The sequence below is a fragment of the Rhipicephalus sanguineus genome, chromosome 1 (assembly GCF_013339695.2).
Source record: "Rhipicephalus sanguineus isolate Rsan-2018 chromosome 1, BIME_Rsan_1.4, whole genome shotgun sequence".
Lineage (NCBI taxonomy): Eukaryota > Metazoa > Arthropoda > Arachnida > Ixodida > Ixodidae > Rhipicephalus > Rhipicephalus sanguineus.
In genome coordinates, this window is record NC_051176.1 from 226,981,033 (window position 1) to 227,002,844 (window position 21,812).

General features: G+C 47.2%; 1 protein-coding gene across 1 annotated transcript in view; it reads right to left on the reverse strand.

Annotated features, from left to right (window-relative positions):
* LOC119373592 (clotting factor C) overlaps positions 1-16,617 on the reverse strand; it is a 149,999-nt gene extending 133,382 nt beyond the window's left edge. Inside the window, exon 1 of the mRNA XM_037643648.2 lies at positions 16,187-16,617. Coding sequence (XP_037499576.2) covers positions 16,187-16,205 — 19 coding nt within the window. The 5' untranslated portion in view covers positions 16,206-16,617. The remainder of the gene's footprint in view (positions 1-16,186) is intronic.
* Between the last annotated feature and the right edge of the window lie 5,195 nt (positions 16,618-21,812).

Genomic DNA, 21,812 nt, shown 5'->3' on the forward strand with positions numbered 1-21,812 from the left:
TGTTCGTGCGTCCTTTCTGCTTTAGAGCGCGCTGCAAGTTCCGAGCTGCTTGCCGTTCTTCGCGTGACATTAGAATTTGTTTCCATGGCATTCATTCCTTCGCACTTGTGGCGAAACAATGCACAATAAACGTTCAACTACCCCTGTGAAGACATGTATTACTTTCGTGTTATACCGATTCCTATGAAAGGGGGATCAGCCATGTTTTTCTTATTTGGCGCGATAGCGGTTACGGACACCGGCGGCGGCGGCGAACAACTACGGCTCCAAAATCGGCTGCTGTTGTGATCTCATAACACCTGTCGCTGTAAAAAATTCAGGCAGCTTCGCACTAGTGGGGCCAAGCCTGAATGAACAGCGGAGCTGGGCGGCATTCCTTGTTTGTCCTTATTTTTCCCTCTCTCTCTTCCTCTCTTTCTTTCTTTTTCTCTCTTTCTCTCTGTTTTTCTATCTCTTTTGTGTCTCTGTTCCTTTCCATTTCTTTCTTTCTCACTCTCTAGTTCTTTCTCTCTCTTTCTCGCTCTTTCTGTAGTTTTTCTCCTCTCTCTTTTTATCTCTCTCTCCCTCTCTCGATTTTTCTCTTTCTATCTTTTTCTTTCTCTCTCTTTCGCACACTTTCTATCTTTCTTTCTTCCCTTTCTTTCTTTTTTTCTCTCTTTCTTTTTCTTTCTATGCAGAAGGTGAAGAAGAGGACGAAGAGAGCGTGCGCCTTCCGAGTTTTTGCCAACGTCATGCATAGCTCGTGAGAAGCAGCGCTAATGATAATGATAGTTTTCGTTCCACTCCGACCGGACCAGGCTCCGCTGTTAGGGTGGCTAACATTGTTAAAACGCGCAGCATATGAAGGTTCAGATATCGAAGGAAGGAAGCGGGTCAAACCGTCAGCCTATATGAGTGGAATGAACACCTTGACGATAGCGAACACTTGTTATCCGGCAGTGGAGTGTACTTCTAGCGCAGTCGAACCAATATAACTCATCAGGGCAAACTTTTCGTGAAACACAATCAGTCACATTTCAGTGAGAAGGCGTGGTAGTGGGTATGTTGGTAATAATTCATAGCGAATGTGGCAGCGGAATGTTTAGAAACTTTGTCCCGTCTTGTCCTTTTTTCCATGTGCCTCAATTGTGTGTGGCCACCATCACTTTGAAACAATTCAGTGCACATTAAGAGTGCGACTGCCCAGTTGATGCCGATAGGAGGAAGAAACAGAACGGCAGAAGGCAGGGAGGTTAGCCATAAAAACGTCTGGTTGGCTACCCTGCAATGGGGGAAAGGGAATAAAACAACGAGAGAAAGGGGAGGGAAGGAAAGAAGGAAATGTGCGATAGATCGGTCACGCGTGCGGGACTGCATCACTTGGTCAAAGGCATGCGCAAAGGCTCGTCATCCTCAAGAAGCACGATAGTGCACTTATTGCCTTGTGGGCCAACTAGCGACGAGACCTGTATTCTGTTAGCACCTGCACGGAAAGCGTTCGCCGTCCTGTCGTCGCAACGTGTTATAAGGTGATTCGGCTTCTGAGTCAAATCGAGGTCGGTGGCACAAATGGTATTCAATGTTGTTCTTCTCTCACTTTTTTTTTTTTTTTTTTTGCACTGCCGCCGAGCTCGCACGCAACATTGCCGGTCATTTCAATTAGTGCCTTCGCGAGGGTAACTCCCAACCAGAGTCGGCAGAGAAGCGATGTTTCAGGTCGATAAAATCCGGATAGAAGTCGGAGCTGCAGCGAACGGCTCAGATGATGTCTTCTGGTACGCTGTACATTTAGAATGTTCCCCTTCGTCAAAGAGAGCATACGTGTCAGCTGACGAAGCTGCCTTGCAGTGCATCACTGAAAGCGTATACGATAAAATGAATGGCACAACGCCGTCAGGTGCAAGTGCGCTTCCTGGTTTGCAAGAGTGACAGATTTTGATAAGGGCAAGAAGACGGAGTCTCATGTCGGCGCAGAGTAGGCGCTTTGTCAGTCTAACTGTGCATCCGAATACTGCTGGTGGTTTTGAACGTGCGTTATTGTTGAAGTTCAAACCGACGGCGTTATGCAGAGGAACACCTGATCACAAATTTTTATTAAACTTTGCAAAATTTGCAATAATACACCATATAGGTAATACATAATGCTAATGTGGGAAGCTTTCGTTTAAGTTTGACGATTTGAAGTTCTCAACATGCACCAGAATTACTTCAAACCGGCATTTCTTCAACTCGCGAACCCAATTGAAAGGCCATGTCACGATCCCTATTGAATGTCCAACCAACATAATGCGTACAGTTTTTTTAAGCTGCAGCACTGTAGAACAGTGGTGCTAAATTTTCTCACCTAATTTTTTATATATTGTTTGCCGCTTGCTCAACACCTCTTGTGCTCTGTTGCATCGAAATCATCGTCACCGTCACCGAAAGTGTAATTTGCGCGGGTGGCGCTTATAATCACGTCGGTAAACAGCAATATCACGGGTCAGCGTTAGATCACTGCGACAATTACACCGCCACGTTTCTTGAATTCATAAATTTTACTGACCAAGCTTCATTCATACTGCAGTATAGTTGCAGGCATAAAAACTTGCGCTACAATATCCAATATAGTTACTACAAAATTTTAATTGTCAACTTAGTTGCCTTAGGAGACATGTCTTTATTGCACACATGAAGTCAGCCACGGTGCTTATAGCATAACATTCAGGTTTGAAGCCTTGTGATTAGTGCCAGTTCGAGAAGCATGGATGTAAATGTGGTGTTAAGGCGTTGACGGTAAAGTTTAGAGTTTTCCGAACTCGATATTCTTATAGCCCGGAAACATATTCACTGCAGTGTACTCCGCAGCAATTCCTGCGTAATTATTTCTCTAAACCAGTGCACGGAGAAAAACTTCTTGTATAAGTCTCTGCTTTGAGTACTGCGGCTGCCTTGATATACAGTTGAAACTCGATCTAACGAAGTGATGGGGACGCTCGAATTATTTCGTTAAATCGGGAAGTTCGTAAAATTGAGAAAGAGATTTTTCGTCTCTTCGAAATCTGAAATTGTAAAGTAGCGAAAACCAAAAGCTACGAGGTCGTTGTTCTTACTAACAATCTACTCCTACGCACGTGAGAAGTATGCGAGGGCGGCCCTGAAATGGAGCCTCCCATGTCGCCCGGAAATACGGGGCACCATGTCCGGGCGATGCAAGCCAGAGAGACCGTTACGTTAGTTAGGTGAAGCAATGACGGGCGAACAATATGCGGAGACGCGGAGAACGAATGTAGTGATTGTGCGAGCACCGAGCCGGAAAGTTGCGAGGAGATGACACGTGCCATGACATCACGAAACCAACCACCGTCGCCCGTAGCACCATCCGGTGCGCTACCGACGGTCGAGTCCATTGCTCCATGCATGGGCGCGGCGTGCAGCCTCGTGAGTAGGGCGCCTAGACGTTTTAATACGATATCGTTAGAGCGCACGCGCGAAGAAAAACCTGTCTGCAAAATTGGAAGGAAATCACCGCTTTTTCACTCAGTTATTTCTGGAAAAACTTCGTTAAATCGGGTTCGGTAGCCAAGCTAGTTCGTTAATTCAGATTGATGATAACACTGAGCCCTATGGGTATTTGCTGGGGAATCGAAATTTCTTCGTTAGATCGGAAACTTCGTAAAATCGGGTTTCGTTAGATCGAGTTTTAACTGTATGTACCTAATTACGACATATATCCTCTACTCATTATTTATTGTATTGGAGAACGACAGCATACATACTACTACATCATTCGCAAAGATCTTGAAATAACTTTGTCCACTTCACTAAAATTCCGTCATTAATATTTTCCGGTGGGATAACATGCCTCTGGGCGTTCTGTTCGCCCAATACGGACGTCAGATACATTTGACGTCATCCACGGATGAAAAAATAGGATGCCAAGCATGAAATTGAAGTAACATTGGTGAACGATGAAGGGCACGCATGCATGCCTAACTAGAGGTAACGTGAAGGTAAGACTAAGTCTGTACATTTCATGCTTGATTGGATCGTTCCGATTACGGGATAGTTTTCTTTCTCACTTGCTTTATACACGCCAGTGCGAGCTCACAACACATCTTTCCCACCTCACTAAAGTATGCAAGTAGGCTGGTTCGCTGTAGTATGCCACTCGTAATTGCGATATCACACGGTGTTCCAACTATATTTATGAATACGTCATAGCAGACGAGTTGCCGGCGCCTCCAAGAGGCGCCAGCGTCTCCGTGGGTAAACATTTAATAAACAAATAAAATCTCATCGTCGTCTTAGACTTCAAGTAGACATTTCTATGGATCGGGGGCCGTGGATTTATACACATTTTTTTAACTGTCTGTCCTCAGCCAGCGTTTTTGGGATGATACCATGAGTTTTTATCACGACTGGAGGACGCCCGTTCTTATGCACGAAAAACATTATCGCGCACAGACGATGAGGTAAGCCCTAGTCCTGTGTAAAGCCGAGTTACATCGTGATTGAGCCCGACGAATTATTGCAATGGCGTTCTACGCATCTGTCGAGGCACGTGTCGGCAGATAAAAGGCTCGCTTCCCAGCGCGTTTGTGTAACAGGAACCGAACTGAGCTTATCGTCCAGGCTGCAGTCGGCAGTCAGCACGTGCGCCACGAGGCGCGACATATGAGTATGGTATATCAGTAACCCTGGCTTAGAAGCGCGTATAGTGTTCTCGGTTACGACAGAAATATACAAAGGCGGGTAGAATGTGACAAAGGCGGGTAGAATGCTATACTTCATACGCAGAAATTTTAAGCAAGTTACACAGGCCGTGAAACAAACCCTCTATCTCATGTATGTAAGATCTATTCTGGATTATGCTTGTGTAATCTGGGATCCCCATCAGCAATACTTGATTGACAGACTGGAAAAATTCAAAATCAAGCAGCCAGATTTGTTAGCAACAACTGTAATTCCTTTTCAAGTATAACAGAAATAAAACAAACATTGGGATGGGAGCCACTAATGGTGAGGAGGCAGAAACTGCGGCTTAAATTTCTTCATAGTATTTACTACAATAGAAATGCCATTAACCCCCTTGATTATCTCTTAGCACCAACGTACGTCTCAAATCGACGAGATAATTCACGGAAAATATTAGAATACCCCTACAAAACCCACTCTTTTGGCAGTTCCTTCTTCGTCAAAACAATACAGGAATGGAACCGTCTCCCGGACGATATCGTTAATGAAACTGATAATGAAACCTTTTTTTCTTCCCTCTAACAATGCCCACAATATCACTGCCAATAAGAATGATTTGTTGCCTCGAAGCGTTTAGGTGTTAAAAATGTATGACTGTGTCATTGTTTATAATTTGTGTAATTCACTGTTATTCGAGTGTTTTGTTTCTTAAAAGTATCTTGTGTATCGTTGTCGTTGTTGTAACTATTACATCGATTGTTAACTGTGTTATTTACCCATGTGTACCTCCCCTACGCAATGCCTTACGGCGATGTAGGTGAAGTGTAAATAAATAAAAATAAATAAAATATGGCTGTCCGTATAATGGCGGTTTCGGGAGCACGAATGTGCAGCGGAGACGTCTCTTTTATTAATCACTCATAACATTTTAAGGACGACGCAGCGAGCCATGGAAAGTAAAATGATAGGTGTAACATTAAGGGACAGGAAGAGAGCAGAGTGGGTCAGGGAACAAACGCGCGTTAATGACATCTTAGTTGAAATCGAGAAGAGGAGGGCATGGGCAGCGCATGCAGTGAGAAGTCACTATAACCGCTGGTCATTAAGAGTAACAGACTGTTTTCAAAGAGTAGGCAAGCGCGGAAGGGGGAGGCAGAAGGTTAGGTGGGCAGATAAGAGTAAGAATTTTGCAGAGATAACGTGGCCACGGTAAGCACACGACCGGCTTAATTGGAGAAACATGGGAGAGGCCTTTTCCCGGCAGTGGGCGTAGTTAGGCTGATGATGGTGATGATATTTGGCTTCCTGAACGTTAACCAGGCGTTTTCGAGCAGCGTGGTAGTGACGCTGGTGGCCTCAGGATTAGAGCACTGCACGGGCTCGGGCCTGCCCGAAAACCCGGGCCCGAAGCTCCGGGCTTTGGGTCGGGCCCGGGTTTGAGGTGGCGGGCTCGGATCGGGCCGGGCTTGGACTTTGCTCAGTTCTTAAGATTGTTCCACACACGTTGTGCATACATATATGTTCCACATATTGAATTTCGAAAAAAATTACAGCATATCCACGGGTGAATGATGAAGAGCTTGGGCGAAGCTCCTGAAGCAATCATGGTCTCGGGATTCGCTTCTCGTTGAGATCGTTTCGCAGCGGCGTCCTTGGCGCGCACCGTCACGGGATCCGCCTGGCTGCCGCCAAGCGAGCGCCCGCCGCTGCGCATCGTCCATGCTCCACCGATCCGACACGTACGGCGACGATCCAGGAGAATGAGAGAGGCGCTCGCTCCCCGCGCATCCCCGCGCATCCCCGCGCAGCCCGCGCAGCAGCCAATCGGAGAGCAGCGGCACTTCCAGCTCCATCTAGTGTCGATTCACACAAGCGCCATATTGCACACAATTCTACTGGACCAACGCCATCTAGGAAATGAGACGAGAAATGGTGATGACGACACAGGCAGAGCCATATATACCCTTCGGGAGAGTTTGGCGATTGTTTCATCTCGCCGCTCTCCGAGCTCCGCCCCAGCGCCGCCCTCTTCTCGTGACGTAAACCCTCTCTCCTCGCCGACGGCGGCGGGCGACAGCGCGGCGCGGAGTCCGGCGCTGCCGCGACGGCGAGACGCCGGCGCGCCGCACTTACACGATCGCTGAGGAGCGCGCGTAGGTTACGAAGCTCTTGTGCGAATCCGCGCGTAGTCATGGCGACTGCTCCTCGCATTCAAGCGTGAATTTGTTGCGTGCGGTGGGCTGCTGTTGCGCGGTTGGCTGTTCAAACAGCAGCGCGCAGGGTTTCCGCCTTTTATGCTTCCGAAGGAAAAGAAGCGACGACGCCTTTGGATCAGCAACATCAGACGCAGCAAATGGACCCCGAACGACTGCTCCGTGCTATGCGAGATACGTACTTGAGTATTTAGCTTGAATATTGCTGGTATTATAAACAGCGTTTCATTAACACCAACTTATTATTTGTTGTGCAATGAGGCCCTTTCAGGCGCACATACTTAAAAAATAATTTTGTCACGCTGAAATAAAGGGTTTTATGGTTTCGATCGCTTGGGCAGATTGAAATTTTGGAGCGATCACGCTATAAGTCTCAAGCGTGATGTGTTGCCTTTACGTAATTTATCGCGCGTTCTGAGCACGAGCTTGGGATGTTGCCGTGATGTTGTGAGGGGAAGATTTATTTCGATATCGCAGGTTAGTGCCGTCGCGCGTCAGCTGCGGCGGTTACCTGGCATGTGTTGTACGTTATGTGGTCTGTGTTTCTGTGGCTGTCAGCCTATGGTGTCATTTACCGCTGTGTTGCCACTTGTGTGCATGCCAGCAGTTTCACGTTTAATTCGCGCATGTAAATTAATCTGCGCCTCTGTGCTAAGCGAATGTGCCTTGCGCTTTTTAGTCATGTACTTATAGTGCACGATGTCTGTGCTCGCGCAGGAAGCTCTTCCAGAATAGCAAGGGGCCCTTGTGTGCTCGATCAAATTTCGTGATTAGGAAGTATAGAGCGCGAAGATGTTGAGCAGAAAAATGATTTTGTAAAGTAAACCAACAGGATGTCCGCTTTAAGACTAGCCGAACGAGGTATTGTTTTCATTGAACGCGCGCCTACTGGGGGCCCTGCACCTGCTCTGACGAAAACCTCAGTGCCTCAGCAAACGCGAAAATTGACCGCCGGCGTCCGCGGCGTCGGCGTCCCGCGTCGGCGGCGTCAACACGAGGGATGTCAAAAACCATCACGTAATGACGTGACCATACGACCAAAGATTGTGACGTCATCATGACGTCGAATAACGTGACTTCACGCGATGACGTCAGCACATGACCAGATGTGGTGTAGAAAGATTGCAGTGCCTCCGATATTGGAGGCAGTGCAAAACAATGTTAGGTCACAAAGCTTTCGAGAGGGGGGGGGGGGGAGGGGGCGTGAGGAACAATACATCAACTGAAGAAAAGGAAGGCGGCTTTCGCCTTCGAGTGGTCTTAGGCGAATGCATAAGGGACCCTGTGAGTTTTCTTTTTTCTCTCTTATTAGAGAGTTTTAGTGCCGGGGACTCCAAGCCGCTTCCTTATTCACCCTCTTACGTTCCCTTGTACTCTCAGCCGCACCCATGGACTATAAAGAGGAACGTAAGGGGCTTACGTACGCAAGGCACTTTGGAGTCCCGGCACTAAAATTCTCTAAGAGGAAATTTAAGGCTCGAGATCCCCAAGCCGTTTGTGTACGCCCGCTTTTGCGCTTTTGTGGCCTTAATACAATTACGTGCGCTGGTATCTGTTTCTTTTAAAAGCAGAGCTGTTTAAGCTTGGAGAATCCCCGTTAGTGGCGAATAAAAATTGTCACCATCTGGAAGCGGCACGCAATCCGTCCGCTTCTTTATATTCTGCTTTGGTGCCAGAACACGTGCACAGACTTTTCCGGCGTGGTATGCAATGATTCTCACGTAACACTTGTCACGTCACATGTTACAAAAATCACACCTGTTATATATGCTCGTCACAGAGTCGCATCACGCAATACCAATTTTGGTGTATATCAATCTCGCGGAACGGCCACCATCGCACCATGACCGTGGCACGTAAGTCACGCTGTACATGACACGTGTGTCATGATATTCACATTAACTTCCGTTATTTATGTTCGTCACACAGTCATGTCGCGCACTACCAATTTTGGTCTATATCAAGCTAGCGCAACGGCCGCCAGCGCACCATGAGCGTAGCAAGTAAGTCATACATGACACGTGTGTCATGATTTTCGTATTAACTCTCGTTATTTATGTTCGTCACACAGTCATGTCGCGCAATACCAATTTTGGTGTATATCAAGCTAGCGCAACGTCCGCCAGCGCACCATGAGCGTGGCACGTAAGTCGTGCTGTACATGACATGCGTATCATGATTTTCATAATAACTCCCGTTATTTATGTTCGCCATTCACTCTCGTCCAGCCATAACAATTTTGGTATATATCAAATTAACGAAACGGCCGCAACAGCACCAAGAGTGTGGCATGTGAATCATGCTGTACATGACATGCATGTAATGATTTTCATGTTAAGACCAGTCATTTATGTTTGTCATACAGTCACATTATGCCATACCAATTTTGGTATACACCCCATGAACGAAACGGCCAGGAGAGCACAAATTCGTAGGCGGCTAGATAGGTAGATAGACACATAGATACGCTCAAAGTCGTAGAAGTTCGCTAAGAAATGCCTCGCATTTAAAAAAACCAAGATAAACGCAAAACCACAGGTCTTCATAGCTCGAAAAGTCACCGATGATCACGATACTCCCTCATGCAAATTCTGAGCGCAGCTTTGTGTTGAGGCAACGCGAACTGTGTTTGAATTTCTGGCTATCCGCATTGGAACAAACTGCCAGTGCTCGAGTGCTACGCACGCCACTCTGTGCATTGCAGGCGTCATCGACATCCCCGTCACGACAAGCGAGACAGTAGCAGCGCACCCACCAGCTCTACATGCGCACGAGCTCCGACCGAAGGGCGAGCACGCATGACGGAGGAAGAAATGTTAGAGGCCAGTAGCTCGTGACATCGACAGAATCCACGTTCGCTGTATTTCGTCATCGTTCGCTCTATCGGTTACGCCGACTACGCCAACGGCGATGTCAAACAACACAGGAACAGGCGTCTAAGAGCTGCGACGAAAAAGCACAGCGCGTATCGCGTCGTGGACTCGAATCGGCGTGCATAACTCAGTTAAACGATGATTTAGACACGTCTAATTCACTCCATATTCTTCATTAAATTCGTATAACAATGTTCTTGCACAATTTCGCTTTCGAAATTTTTTTTAGTAGCGCTAGATTTCACGAATGAACAGAGCGTACATAGCCTCAGCCGTGCGCCCGTCGCGCGGAAAGACTATATATGGCGGACGCCGCCGGAGCGGAGGCGTGGCGGTGACGTGAACAGCGTCATCGCTGCGCCGCGACGTCACTGCCCCGCCCATTCGCCAGACTCTCCCCATCGACGGCTCTGGACACAGGTTGTGTACAGCGCCATCTAGAATATCGTCCCTGAACTGCAGTTTGTGTGTACTTCTATGAGACAGCGCCATCTATTGCATCATACGGGAGATCCGTTTACGCCGGACAACGGAGACGTGACAAGGTTAGACTAAGAGGAGCTACGCCCCTAAAAACATTTTCTTTTATCTGGGGCAAACACTTCGGAGAAGTTTTATGAGAGACAAATACTCAACTTCTTTTGCTTCTTGCATAAGCTACTTGATAGACTAGGCGCTTATATAGGTGTAACATCGCACTATTCTGTGTAATAAAGCTTTTCCAAACTAAACTGTTATGTGCTTTATTAATTGCATTCAGCGCCGTGGTATGTGTCCTTGCTTCGTCCCGTCTCTTAGCGCTGTTTGTCTACTGTTAATCATGAACCAACCAGCCCAAATGCGTACCGACCGCTTTTATTTTATATCCCAAGTGTTATTCTGTAATCGCAGCCATAAATGTAATACCATACATTTATATAGTAACATTATATGTATACCTTATCATCGAAAGAGCGATCACAGAGCTCCAAAGCAGGGCAACGTTCTTGAAAGTTCCCGCAGTCCACTAAAACGAAAGGTTACGTAGAATCACTATAAAGACACGTTCTTTTTCAGTGGCTGCGTCACGGCTCCCAGTGGTCATGTGACGCGACATGGACATGCACAGCTTGCTTTGCGGGCCCACATTGTTAACGTCTGAGCTTTCGTCGTGTTCCGCTGTATGGTGCGAGAGCTACGTGATACTACCGCAACAGCGTTCGAATGTGCAGGAATAGCATATGTCCAATAAACAAGGTGTCGGGCAGACCATATTCACTTGACGATATATCTGGCTTGAAAAAAGACAGTTACAAATTCCGTGCTGGGTGATGTCCCCTTACCTCGAACCATGTGTATACAATGCTTAAGCGTTGAGAAGCTTATTAGCGCCTTTATTACCGAACTGGAACGAACCCCGAAAATAGATCGAAATCTCTTCGTCCACCTCCTGCCAGTACTAGCCGCGTAGTCCAATTACTACCTTCTGCTTTTACAACATCGTTAGCAAGGCATACGCCATAATATAATGAGAGAAAAAAACAGCACAGTACAAACCCTGCGTAACATGCACTACTGAAACCTGCAAGGAGAAACCCTCAACGAGGAGTTTTATAGATTATGTTGAGGAGTGGCACGACGTTCGGGAACAAGAGAGATGAAGCTACGAGCTGGACAATTATGTTCATTCTGCAGAAGTCCGCAGAGACGTCCGAAATTTGCTCCAGTGGTGGAAGTCTGAGAACTACGACTGCCGCCGCCTTCAGAATTCGCAAGGAAGATTTCGTGCTCCCCTGCGGCTAGCGCAAGCAGTTCAAGAAACTGTTGCGCGGCAGGATATCTTCTGCAACAGAGCATGGCGTGCTTATAGCCGGAATCTCTTCGTAATTTGACATTTCGCACAATAACATGTCAAGAAATGAATTGTAAACTATGCCACAAAAAACTTATTTCATTTCATTTTCATTTATTGATGCCCTCAAACCCAAAGGCATTAGAGAGGGGATGCTTAGCTGGGGAAAAACAGCGCAATAAAAGACGAGGACGCAGGAACACAGTAGACTGGACGAGCGCTGAACTTACAACTCCAGTCCAGTCTACTGTGTTCTTGCGTCCTCGTCTTTTATTGCGCTGTTTTTCCCCAGCTAAGCATGTACCAACTCGCCCAAATCAAAGTCTTGCTAGAGAGGGGAGTGAGTAAAAAAATAGAAGTAAAAGCAAACAAGACACGCAGCAAACAATCAATAAAGATAAAAGTTCTTCGGCCCTATAGACTGTATATACTAGCAGTGGTGTGATATATGAAAATAATGCTATAATAAATAGGTTCTTTCGTCCTTTCGGCTGTTTATACGTATTTCGAAAAGTACACGTGGATCACGGAGTTCGTTATTGGCCGCGAGATCGAGCTGAGTCGGCACCTAGCGGCGAGCGGACGAAACACCGTGGTGTGGATGGCTCCTTGCGTCGTCTGCTAGCCACACCATGTTCGCATGTGCGCGTACGTCATGCACGTCCTCAGATTACAGCTTATTCCGTTGTGCTAGCACAGTATCACATGCTTGTACGTATGCCTACACGATATACATTAGCATTTCGCCTTACTAGAATTGTATGCACTCTAATACGCGAGCGCATGCACGTGTCGGTATGGCGCTAGGTTTAACCATCGTACCGTCCATTCGCCAAAATCATTTCAATGTGGTTACCACTTTGTCGTTCAAGCACATCACATAGTGTATTTGGCGTCGTCCTAAACGAAAAAAAAGGTACTAAATGTCGAGGTGTCAATGCAGAATTTTAGCGACACCGTCACGTGAAGTGTTGGCGATTTGAAAATCCTTGTTACCGCAAAGCATGAACTAGCTTCTGGAGAGGTCGGTTAGCGGTAAAAGGACCTGAAGCCACTAATTTCTATAGCAGTACGCGCATTCATACGAAAGAAAAGCAGAGTGCACAAAGTTCTACTTTATCTAATTACGCAGAAATACAGGCTCCCCCCCCCCTTTTTTTTTTGTAGACGCTACAGCAAGAAGTAAATACTTATTTGGCTCAGTCGCGCAAAACTATTTATATTATAGTATAGGCAAAACACAATTTAAACACATGCAAATGAAGCATGAAAAAAACATCGAGCACAGTGCAATACACGAATGTGACCGAAGGCCAGTACCCCATTGTTTGGCAGGTTGCGCTTCTCTCACACGTAATAGGGACGTTAGGCCGATTTCGTGCATTAATTTAACAATGGAGGGCGAATACAGAACCATTAGGCTGCAGCCAACGCGCTTTATTCGCCGACAATCGACTCAAACCACCTACGGCGAAGCGCTGCTGCGTACATTTGTATACGCGCCGCCGACCGCCTACCCACACAAATGCGGCGACGGTGCTGCCACCTATAGCCCGATCTCGCGGCGAATAGTTTTACAGCATAACTGTTACGCTTGAGGTAGAGTGTACTAGAGCAATGCCTCCTTGACTAGATGCCCGCCGCGTGGTCCGGTAACCCGGTTCCGTACCCTCTCCCTCTTTTTTTCTCCGCGGTCAGGCCACGAGCGTCCCCTATAGCGCACGCCTGCAACGGATGCAACGGGTTTTTCTTCCTGCGGCACTTAAAACGCCTGTCCTGTGTTAAAAGGGAATAGGAACACCTTACTTACTTACTTACTTTTACTTACTTGCTAACAAAGGTCACGTGCTGCTGCCTCCGAGATTGCCATTACGCCTGTTACAGTCTCGAAGGTGTAAGCGTATTTCCGCTGGTGCCGGAAGTCGGTCAGGCTACGAGCGCTGCCTCACGGATTTTGTGGTGAACTAAGGGAACCGCCGCCGCAATGGGAAAGCGAGCGACGCGGCGGGCATCTAGTCAAGGAGGCATTGACTAGAGCAAGGGAGTGCTCGGAACGGCCGCAGCACCAATGTACTGAAAGTGAAGCCCAAACCGGGTCAGTCCACCTGCGGCGCTGCGATCGGTAGTCTGCAATGTGTCGTCGTTTAAGAGTTGCGCACGGCTCCTCCAATGTGGGGCAGGGGTAGAATGCCCGCTTCCCACTCAAAAGGCCCGGGTTCGAATCGCGGCAGTAGATGGTAGGTTTTTATTCTTAGTGCCACCTTTTATAGCCGTGTTGGTTTTCCTTTGTTTCGTAAAACTAGCTTCTGTTGCTACGTGTTGCTACAAAAAGTAACGTAAAATGTGAAATCTCGTTTCGAGTCTCGTATTCACGAAAATCTCGGAGGCCATACTTTACGTTTTTGTTCAATCCCGGGCGGTGGCGCTGCAAATAACTGCGCTCACTGCCAAATTTCTTCTATTTTACTTATTAGTTGTGCGCTACTTTTTGAACCAACACGTAGCAACTGAAGCTAGTTTTAAGAAACAAAGGAAAACCGATACAGCTATAAGGTGCCACTAATAATAAGAACCCACCATCTACAGCTGCGATTCGATTCTACCCCTGCATCACTTCGGCGGAGCCGTGCGCAACTCTTAAACGACGACACATATGCAGACTATTGATCGCAGCGCTGCAAGCGGATTGACCCTGTTTGGGCTTCACTTTTCGAAGCTCGTTCCGGGCACTCCCCTGTTCTAGTACACTCTACTTGAGGTTTGTCATGTGTCGTAGAAAGAAGATTATCGTCATAATGAACCGCCATGCGCTCTCTTCGTTCTCTTAGAACTTCATATTTTTCTTCGCTCCCAGAACACGTACACCAATTTGTCCGGCGTGGGACGCAAGAACTCTGATGGACGAGAGAATCAGTATAGAGAAAGAAAGCGAAAAAGAAAGATTCTTGGCGAGGTGGGATTCGAACGCGCATACCCACGATCCGCAGGAGAGCGTCCTAACCACTCGGCTATCGTGGCGCACTAGCAGAGCATAGCATAGCCTTGTATAATAGACTATAGCAAGGGGGTGGGAAAGGAATGTGTGGCTGAGGAGGAGGGAAGAACGAGTACAAAGAGATAGAGACACATCAAAAGAAACAAAGGGAACAAAGAGAGAAAAAGATAGAAGGCGAGAGGACGACTACAGAGAAATATAGAGAGAGAGGGAAATAGACGGAGAGACAAAGAGATGGAAAGAAACAGAAAAAGAACATAGAAAAAAAGAGTGAGAAAGCACAGGCATGTATAGCATGGTATGGCAAGGGGTGGTAAAGAGAGAGATGAGAGGGTAAAAGCTTAGCCATGCCAGGAGCAGCTAGGTGCCCAGCAGCTCTGCTGTCACCAAGCCTTGCGCGACTTTGTGCAAGCTGCGCTAAGGTTATCTAGGTTAGCGTATTTACAACAAAGGTAATAAATTTGGCTTTTTTCCTGTATTTCTCTTGCCGTGGCAAGGTGCTACTATGCCAAAGACAAGGGCTACATATCCGAAATGATGCACGATTGGGTTTGATGGTGGAGCATGCTTTAAATTTCAATAGAGAGCGCAATAAAAACAAAGGGACGAGAACGTTCTGTTCTCTGTCTGCTCTGTTCTTACTGCGCTCCCTGTTGAAACTGAACTCATGCTGCAAATCACTTTTCTTGCCACAATATCTGCTATCAAACGCTCTTGATGATTCCCATTGTACTTGTAGAAAAAATATGCACAGTATACCGCTACCGAATAACAAACATTTCATAGTACCCAGTATGTCCCGTCAGATGTTACCACAGTGGGGCCCTTTTGTACAAGGAATTACCGTAGAATAAAGCATAATTGTTTGCATAGCATGCGCCATGAAATCATGGATATTTGCTACTTAAAACGCCTTGCTGTCGATTTCATGTTCGGGCACCACCGCCTAGATTATTGGCTCAGGCCCCTGTCGGGCCCGATCTGCGCTCGGGCCGGGCCGGTCCGGGCCGGGTAAGTGAAATTTTTTCTCGGGTTCGGGCCGGGACCGGCTCTCGCTTTGAGTCACCGGGCCGGGTTCGGGCAGGTAAACTTCAACGCGGCCGAGAATCACGGCCCGTGCAGTGCTCCACTCAGGATTAATAAATGCCTACCGGTTCTTAACGTGCATGCAAACTTTCAGTACACGGGTATCTCCAAATAAAATTTCGACCGAGTCAGAACGCAGCAGGTGTGGCCAGCTACCGAATCTCGTGCTCATGCAGCAATAAAACGCGTGCCACTGAACCGCCGCGCGGTAGATCTTTCGTTCGCTCTCAGTGTCTGTCTTAATTTCACGAGCCAGTCGCTCTCTCTCTCTCTCTCTCTCTCTTAAATCCTGAAAATAGAGTAATATATTATTTTGCCCATTTGCTTCTTTGTGCGTGAAGTCTACTGCAGCAACTATCACGTACGTATAAATATATTATAACACACCCGCCCAGTAACTTCTTGTTATTGCTTTGTCTTATTTACAGCCTCCCTCGTTCTTGCGATCATGCTCGCACGGCGGAGAGAGAGTGGCCCTAGGCATTCATTTCGGTAAGAAGTAAATTGTGCTAATTATCAGCAGCATACTCACGTATTATCGACGAAATCATGTCAAATGGCAATGTCCACGCGCTGGTCACACCCGATAAACGCAGCACACGCCGAGTCCCAACGTGATGGTCGTCACAGCTTGGCAGTATGTATGGTAAACCGTACAACCCTTCCAAAATGAAGAGGGCGTGCTTAAGTAATGTGTAGAAATGACCCTCTCCTTGCCTGTCCCGACGTAAGACTCGTCTGAGATGCCCTCTGCCTTCTCAGAAGAACCACCTTCATTGCGCCGCTTGCGAGCAACACGACCGCCCGACGATGCGGTTCATCGCTCACCGTCCGACAACCACAGCAACTTTCTCCGATGCTCGGGCGCCGGCAATATTTGCTCGTCTTTTCTGCGATGACAGCCGGGTCAAAGACTGTTCGTTCTCTTACTGGCACACTACGCGTTCTAACTGGCCTTCTCACAGCGGGTGAACGCATGGGCAAACCGGATTCATTCGTTCGCGTCACAGCGGCACGTGCTGGCGGGCCGAGCTATCGTGCAAGGTGGCGGGGGATTTCCTGCTCGCAGAAGGAAACGCCTGCTGATTGTCCGCTACTCAGCCGCAGACGTAGATTACGACGCGTCGCCTCGAGGGCACGAGGCCGTGGGTGCGCATCATCTCATCGCTGCTCGAGGAGAAACCTCATCTTCGCGAAGGCGGGTGCAACGCGCACGCCTTCTTGGAAGGAAATGAAACACCATACGTAATGTTAGAACGAATGGTAGTGACGAAGACGAGCGTAAGTTCCGCTAACACGGAAGTAAGTTCATCTTTCGCTACACTAAGTTTATCTTTGTTTCGGGCTCCCCCAACGTGCTTTTCCCGTAGCGTGATGGGAAAACATGAGAGAGAGAGAGAGAGAGAGAGAGAGAAATGTAATGCGGAAAGGCAGGGATGTTAACCGGAAAATAAATATCCTGTTTGCTACCCTGCACTGGGGAAGGGGTAAGGGGAGACAGAAAAGTGAGGAAGAGAGGAATGAGAGAGGGAGGGACGCAAGCAGAAACACACACAAAAACACACAGGAGTCTCATAATCGTTCGGCGAGGTGGGTCGCTCACAGAAACTTCGACAACGCCTTCGTCGCTTTCTGGCGTGAAGCACAATGAATCCGGCATTCCAAAATTGACTGTTAAGAAAGCGGCTGGTCATCGAGGCATGCATACACTGTTGAGAGGGGTTGTCTCTGGGAGTTGTACTAAGGGCAATGACATAGGATGTGTTCGATTGTTTCGTCACTGCCGCAATAGTCACATGCAGCACTGTCTGCCATTCTGATGCGGCAGGCAGAGACGTTCGCAAAGGACACCCCAAGCCACATGAGGCAGAGAAGGGAAAACATGACTGCAGGATGTGGTCAGAGCGCCATTTGACTGATTTCCAACCCAGGGGAGTTCCCCCCACTTTGTATACAAAAATACTGTAACATTCATGGTGGCAAACCGACACGCATATTCCTGGTCAAAAGTTTGCGCGCTACGTTGCCTTCGACCACCAAGCTGATTACGGGCTCGAGTTTTCTGTGGTATGCCATACACTCATAGGCGTATCAGCCGGGAAGGGGGGGGGGCTGAGAAAAGTTAGGGGGCGGAGCCCCCCCACTTTTTACAGTGGCCACTGTGGGCTGCACACTGGGAAACCATCAACTGAGGCGAAGTTTTACTGCTACACAGCAATCACTTAATTATATAATGAAATTTGTCCTGCGCTTCTGCTGTGGAGAAAGTCTCCCGTGTCTAACGACCACGCACTGTAGGTTCTCTGAGGTGCAGGCCGCCTATGCGACGCTTCCGCGCTTTGCGCTACAGCATTGCAGAGAAGGCGACCCGTGAGTAGGGGCTCTATAACGTTAGAGCACGCCGTCATGATTTTATTTTGCTCTGCCTGGCCTGAAATTTACATAATCGACGACGCAAATACGGGCAGAAACCAGTAAACGTTTTATGAGCTGATCAAACGCTCTTTCTGTTTCGGGAAATTCATTTTCTTTCATCGGAAAGGAATATAACATCACCGCTGCTCTATATCCAATTTGCTATGAGTCGACGAGTGAGAAATTCTGAGTATTTTAGTTGGGCCGCATTGGGTGAGCTAAACAAGGTTTCCGCTTTTGTTTCCGATTAACCTTCTTTGCCTTGCTTATCATATGGTAGCTTACAGCGATCGCGGCAGCTTGGAACAAGGCGACGAATAAGGCAGTGGACTCGAGTACATTAGGAAGCCCAGCTTTCAAGCTTGTCCTGCAATTTGATATATACCGGACCAGGGAAATGGTCATGGTCCATGGTTTTCTGGACAAAAGAGACTGAATTGACAGCTGGGCTGGTTGGCCTTGAGCCATCTCGAATTGACTTGTACAGGGCAAAATACAACTCGGAAGGAAAAAAATCGGCAGATCCCACGCACTGTGGGAATCGATGTAATGCGAAGCAGCCAGCAAAGAGCTGCATACATCGCCTTGTTTGTCTTTGAGCCAAATGAAATCATTCATGCCATGCCATCTAGTCCACCATATATCGCATGTTTGCCATGCACGCATGCGTGCCAAGGAAACGCATATTCTGGTATATAAATGCATGACCTGTCGTTTATTTTCATCACGCACTCGTGTCATGCCATACCAATTTTGGTATATATCACGTTAACAAAACGGCCGGAAGCGCACCATGACAGTGGCATGTGAATCATACCGTACATGACATGCATAACATGATTCGCATGTTAAGACCTCTCATTTATGTTCGTCATACAGTCACATCGCGCAATACCAATTTTGGTGTATATCGAAGGAGCGAAATGGCCGCGAGTGCACCATGAGTAGAGCATGTAAATCATGCCATACATGACATGAATATTATGGTTTTTCATGCTACCACCTGTCACTAATGTTCATCATACAGTCACATCGCGCAATACCAGTTTTGGTGTATATCAAGCTATCGAAACGGCCGCGAATGCACCATGAACGTGGCATGTAAGTCATGACATACATGGCATGCATGTCATAGTTTTCATGTTACCACCTGTTATTCATGTTCTTCATAGTCACATCGCGCAATACCAATTTTGGTGCATATCAATCTAGCGAAACGGCCACGAGTGCGCCATGAGCATGGCATGTAAATCATGTCGTACATTTCATGCATGTCATGATTATCATGTTACCACCTTTCATTTACGTTCGTCATACAGTGGCGTCGCGCAATACCAATTTTGGTGTATACCAAGCTAGCGAAACGGCCGGGAATGCACAATGAGCGCGGCATGTAAATCATGACATACATAACCTGCATGTCACAATTTCCATGTTACCACCTCTCATTTACGTTCGTCATGCAGTCGCGTCGCGCAATACCAATTTTGGTGTATGTAAAGCAAGCGAAACGGCACGAGTGCGTCATGAGCATGACATGTAAATCATGTCATGTATGTCATGATTTTCGTGTTACCACGTCTCATTTACCTTCGTCATACAGTCGCTTCGCACAATGCCAATTTTGGTGTACATCGAGCTAGCGAAGCGGCCGCGAATGCATCATGAGCGTGGCAATTAAATCATGACATACATGACATGAATGTCATGGTTTTCATCTTACCAACTGTCATTCATGTTCTTCAAACAGTCACATCGCGCAATACCAATTTTGGTGTATATCAATCCACTGAAACTGCCGCTAGCGCATCATGAGCGTGGCATGTAAATCAGGGCGTACATGACTTGCATGTCATGATTTTCATGTTACCACGTCTCACTTACGTTCGTCATACAGTCGTGTCGCGTAACACCAATTTTGGTGTATATCACGCAAGCGAAACGGACGCGAATGCACCGTGAGAGTGGCATGTAAATCATGACATACATGTCATGGATGTCATGGTTTTCATGCTACCACCTGTTATTCATGTTCTTCATAAAGTCACATCGCACAATACCAATTTTGGTGTATATCAATCTAGCGAAACGGCCGCTAGTGCGCCATGAGCGTCGCATGTAAATCATGTCATACATGACATGCATATCATGGTTTTCAGGTTACCACGTGTCAGTTATGTTCGTCATACAGAAATGCCCCGTCATACCAGTTTTCGTATGTATCCCTTCATTTAAACGGCCGCGAGCGCCCCGAGACCATGTCATGTAAATCATGCTGCACATGACATGCGCGTCGTGATTTGCACGTCAGGACATGTCATTATGTTCGTCATGAACTTTGTCACGCCGTACCAATTTTGGAATATATGAAATTAACGGAACGGCCGCAAGAGCCCAAAGGCCATGGAATGTAAATCATGCTGTTCATGACATGCGTGTCATGATTTTCATGATATGACCTGTCATTTATGTTCGTAATAAGGCCATGTTATGACACACCAATTTTAGTATACATCCGATTAACGGAACGGCCAGGGAGCCCAAAGGCCGTGGAATGTAAATCATGCTGTTCATGACATGCGTGGCATGAATTTCATGATATGACCTGTCATTTATGTTCGTAATAAGGCCATGTTATGACACACCAATTTTGGTATACATCCGATTAACGAAACGGCCAGGAGAGCACAAAGTCGTAGGCGGCTAGATAGATAGATAGATAGATAGATAGATAGATAGATAGATAGATAGATAGATAGATAGATAGATAGATAGATAGATAGATAGATACATGGAGGAAGGAATCACTAAGGAGAGGCCTTGACGTCACATTCGTGAAGCCCCCACATCGCAAACACCCGCATCGCCTCCTAGCGAAGACGCAGCGAAACATTTCGCGATTTCCGTTGCGACGTTTGCAAGCGCATGCGCGCATCGCGAAACTTTGCAGCCCTTTTTGTTTGTTTGTTTTTCGCCGTGCAAGCGGGAAAGCTACGCAATGTCCAGCTGTTGCGTATACTCGGTGCAAATCGCGCGCACTGCGGACAATACCGGGTGTCACTTTTCATGTGTACGTATACGTTCGCTTCATTGCTGATCACTAAGGCACGGTATTTGCGTGCGAAGCTCTCGGATGTGCGCTCCTGTTGCTTGTTACTCATTCTGTCAACTCAGAACTCATGTGAACTTTTGTTTTTGGCGTCTGACGCGCCGTACATAACATGCGCTGAAGGCATCGTACGTTTTAGAGGCTGTGTCGTTCAACGAAAGGGCAATAAACTTTTGTTGTTATTATCAGACTACGTGATGTATGTATTGTGCGGTGTGCGCTCGCTGCGTGCTTGTGTTGTGCGCGCACTGGAATTACAAACTTTACGTGCACGATCGCCTATACAACACAGCGGGGTCCTCTTTTCGACGTGAAGTTACGTCAACTATAGGTTGGCGTTGCGCCGAATAGCCACTGCGCTCATTCCATATACACGAGCAAAGAACCGCTAATCGGGCAATAGATCGGGAAATCGGGCTACGAGAAAGGAAAAGAAAGATCTAACGCCCAGCAGAACGCGTAAGTCACTGCTAGGTGAGTTCGCATACGGTGATGTAGGGGCTGAATGTTTTTGATTACGGCACGTACCGGTAGTTTCTGTACTGCTGCACAAAAACGCTCCACGAAGAATTTCAGTACGCAGTGCTCGGGCCTGTCACGCACGAACAGCCTGGTAAACGTCTGCTTGCAACGT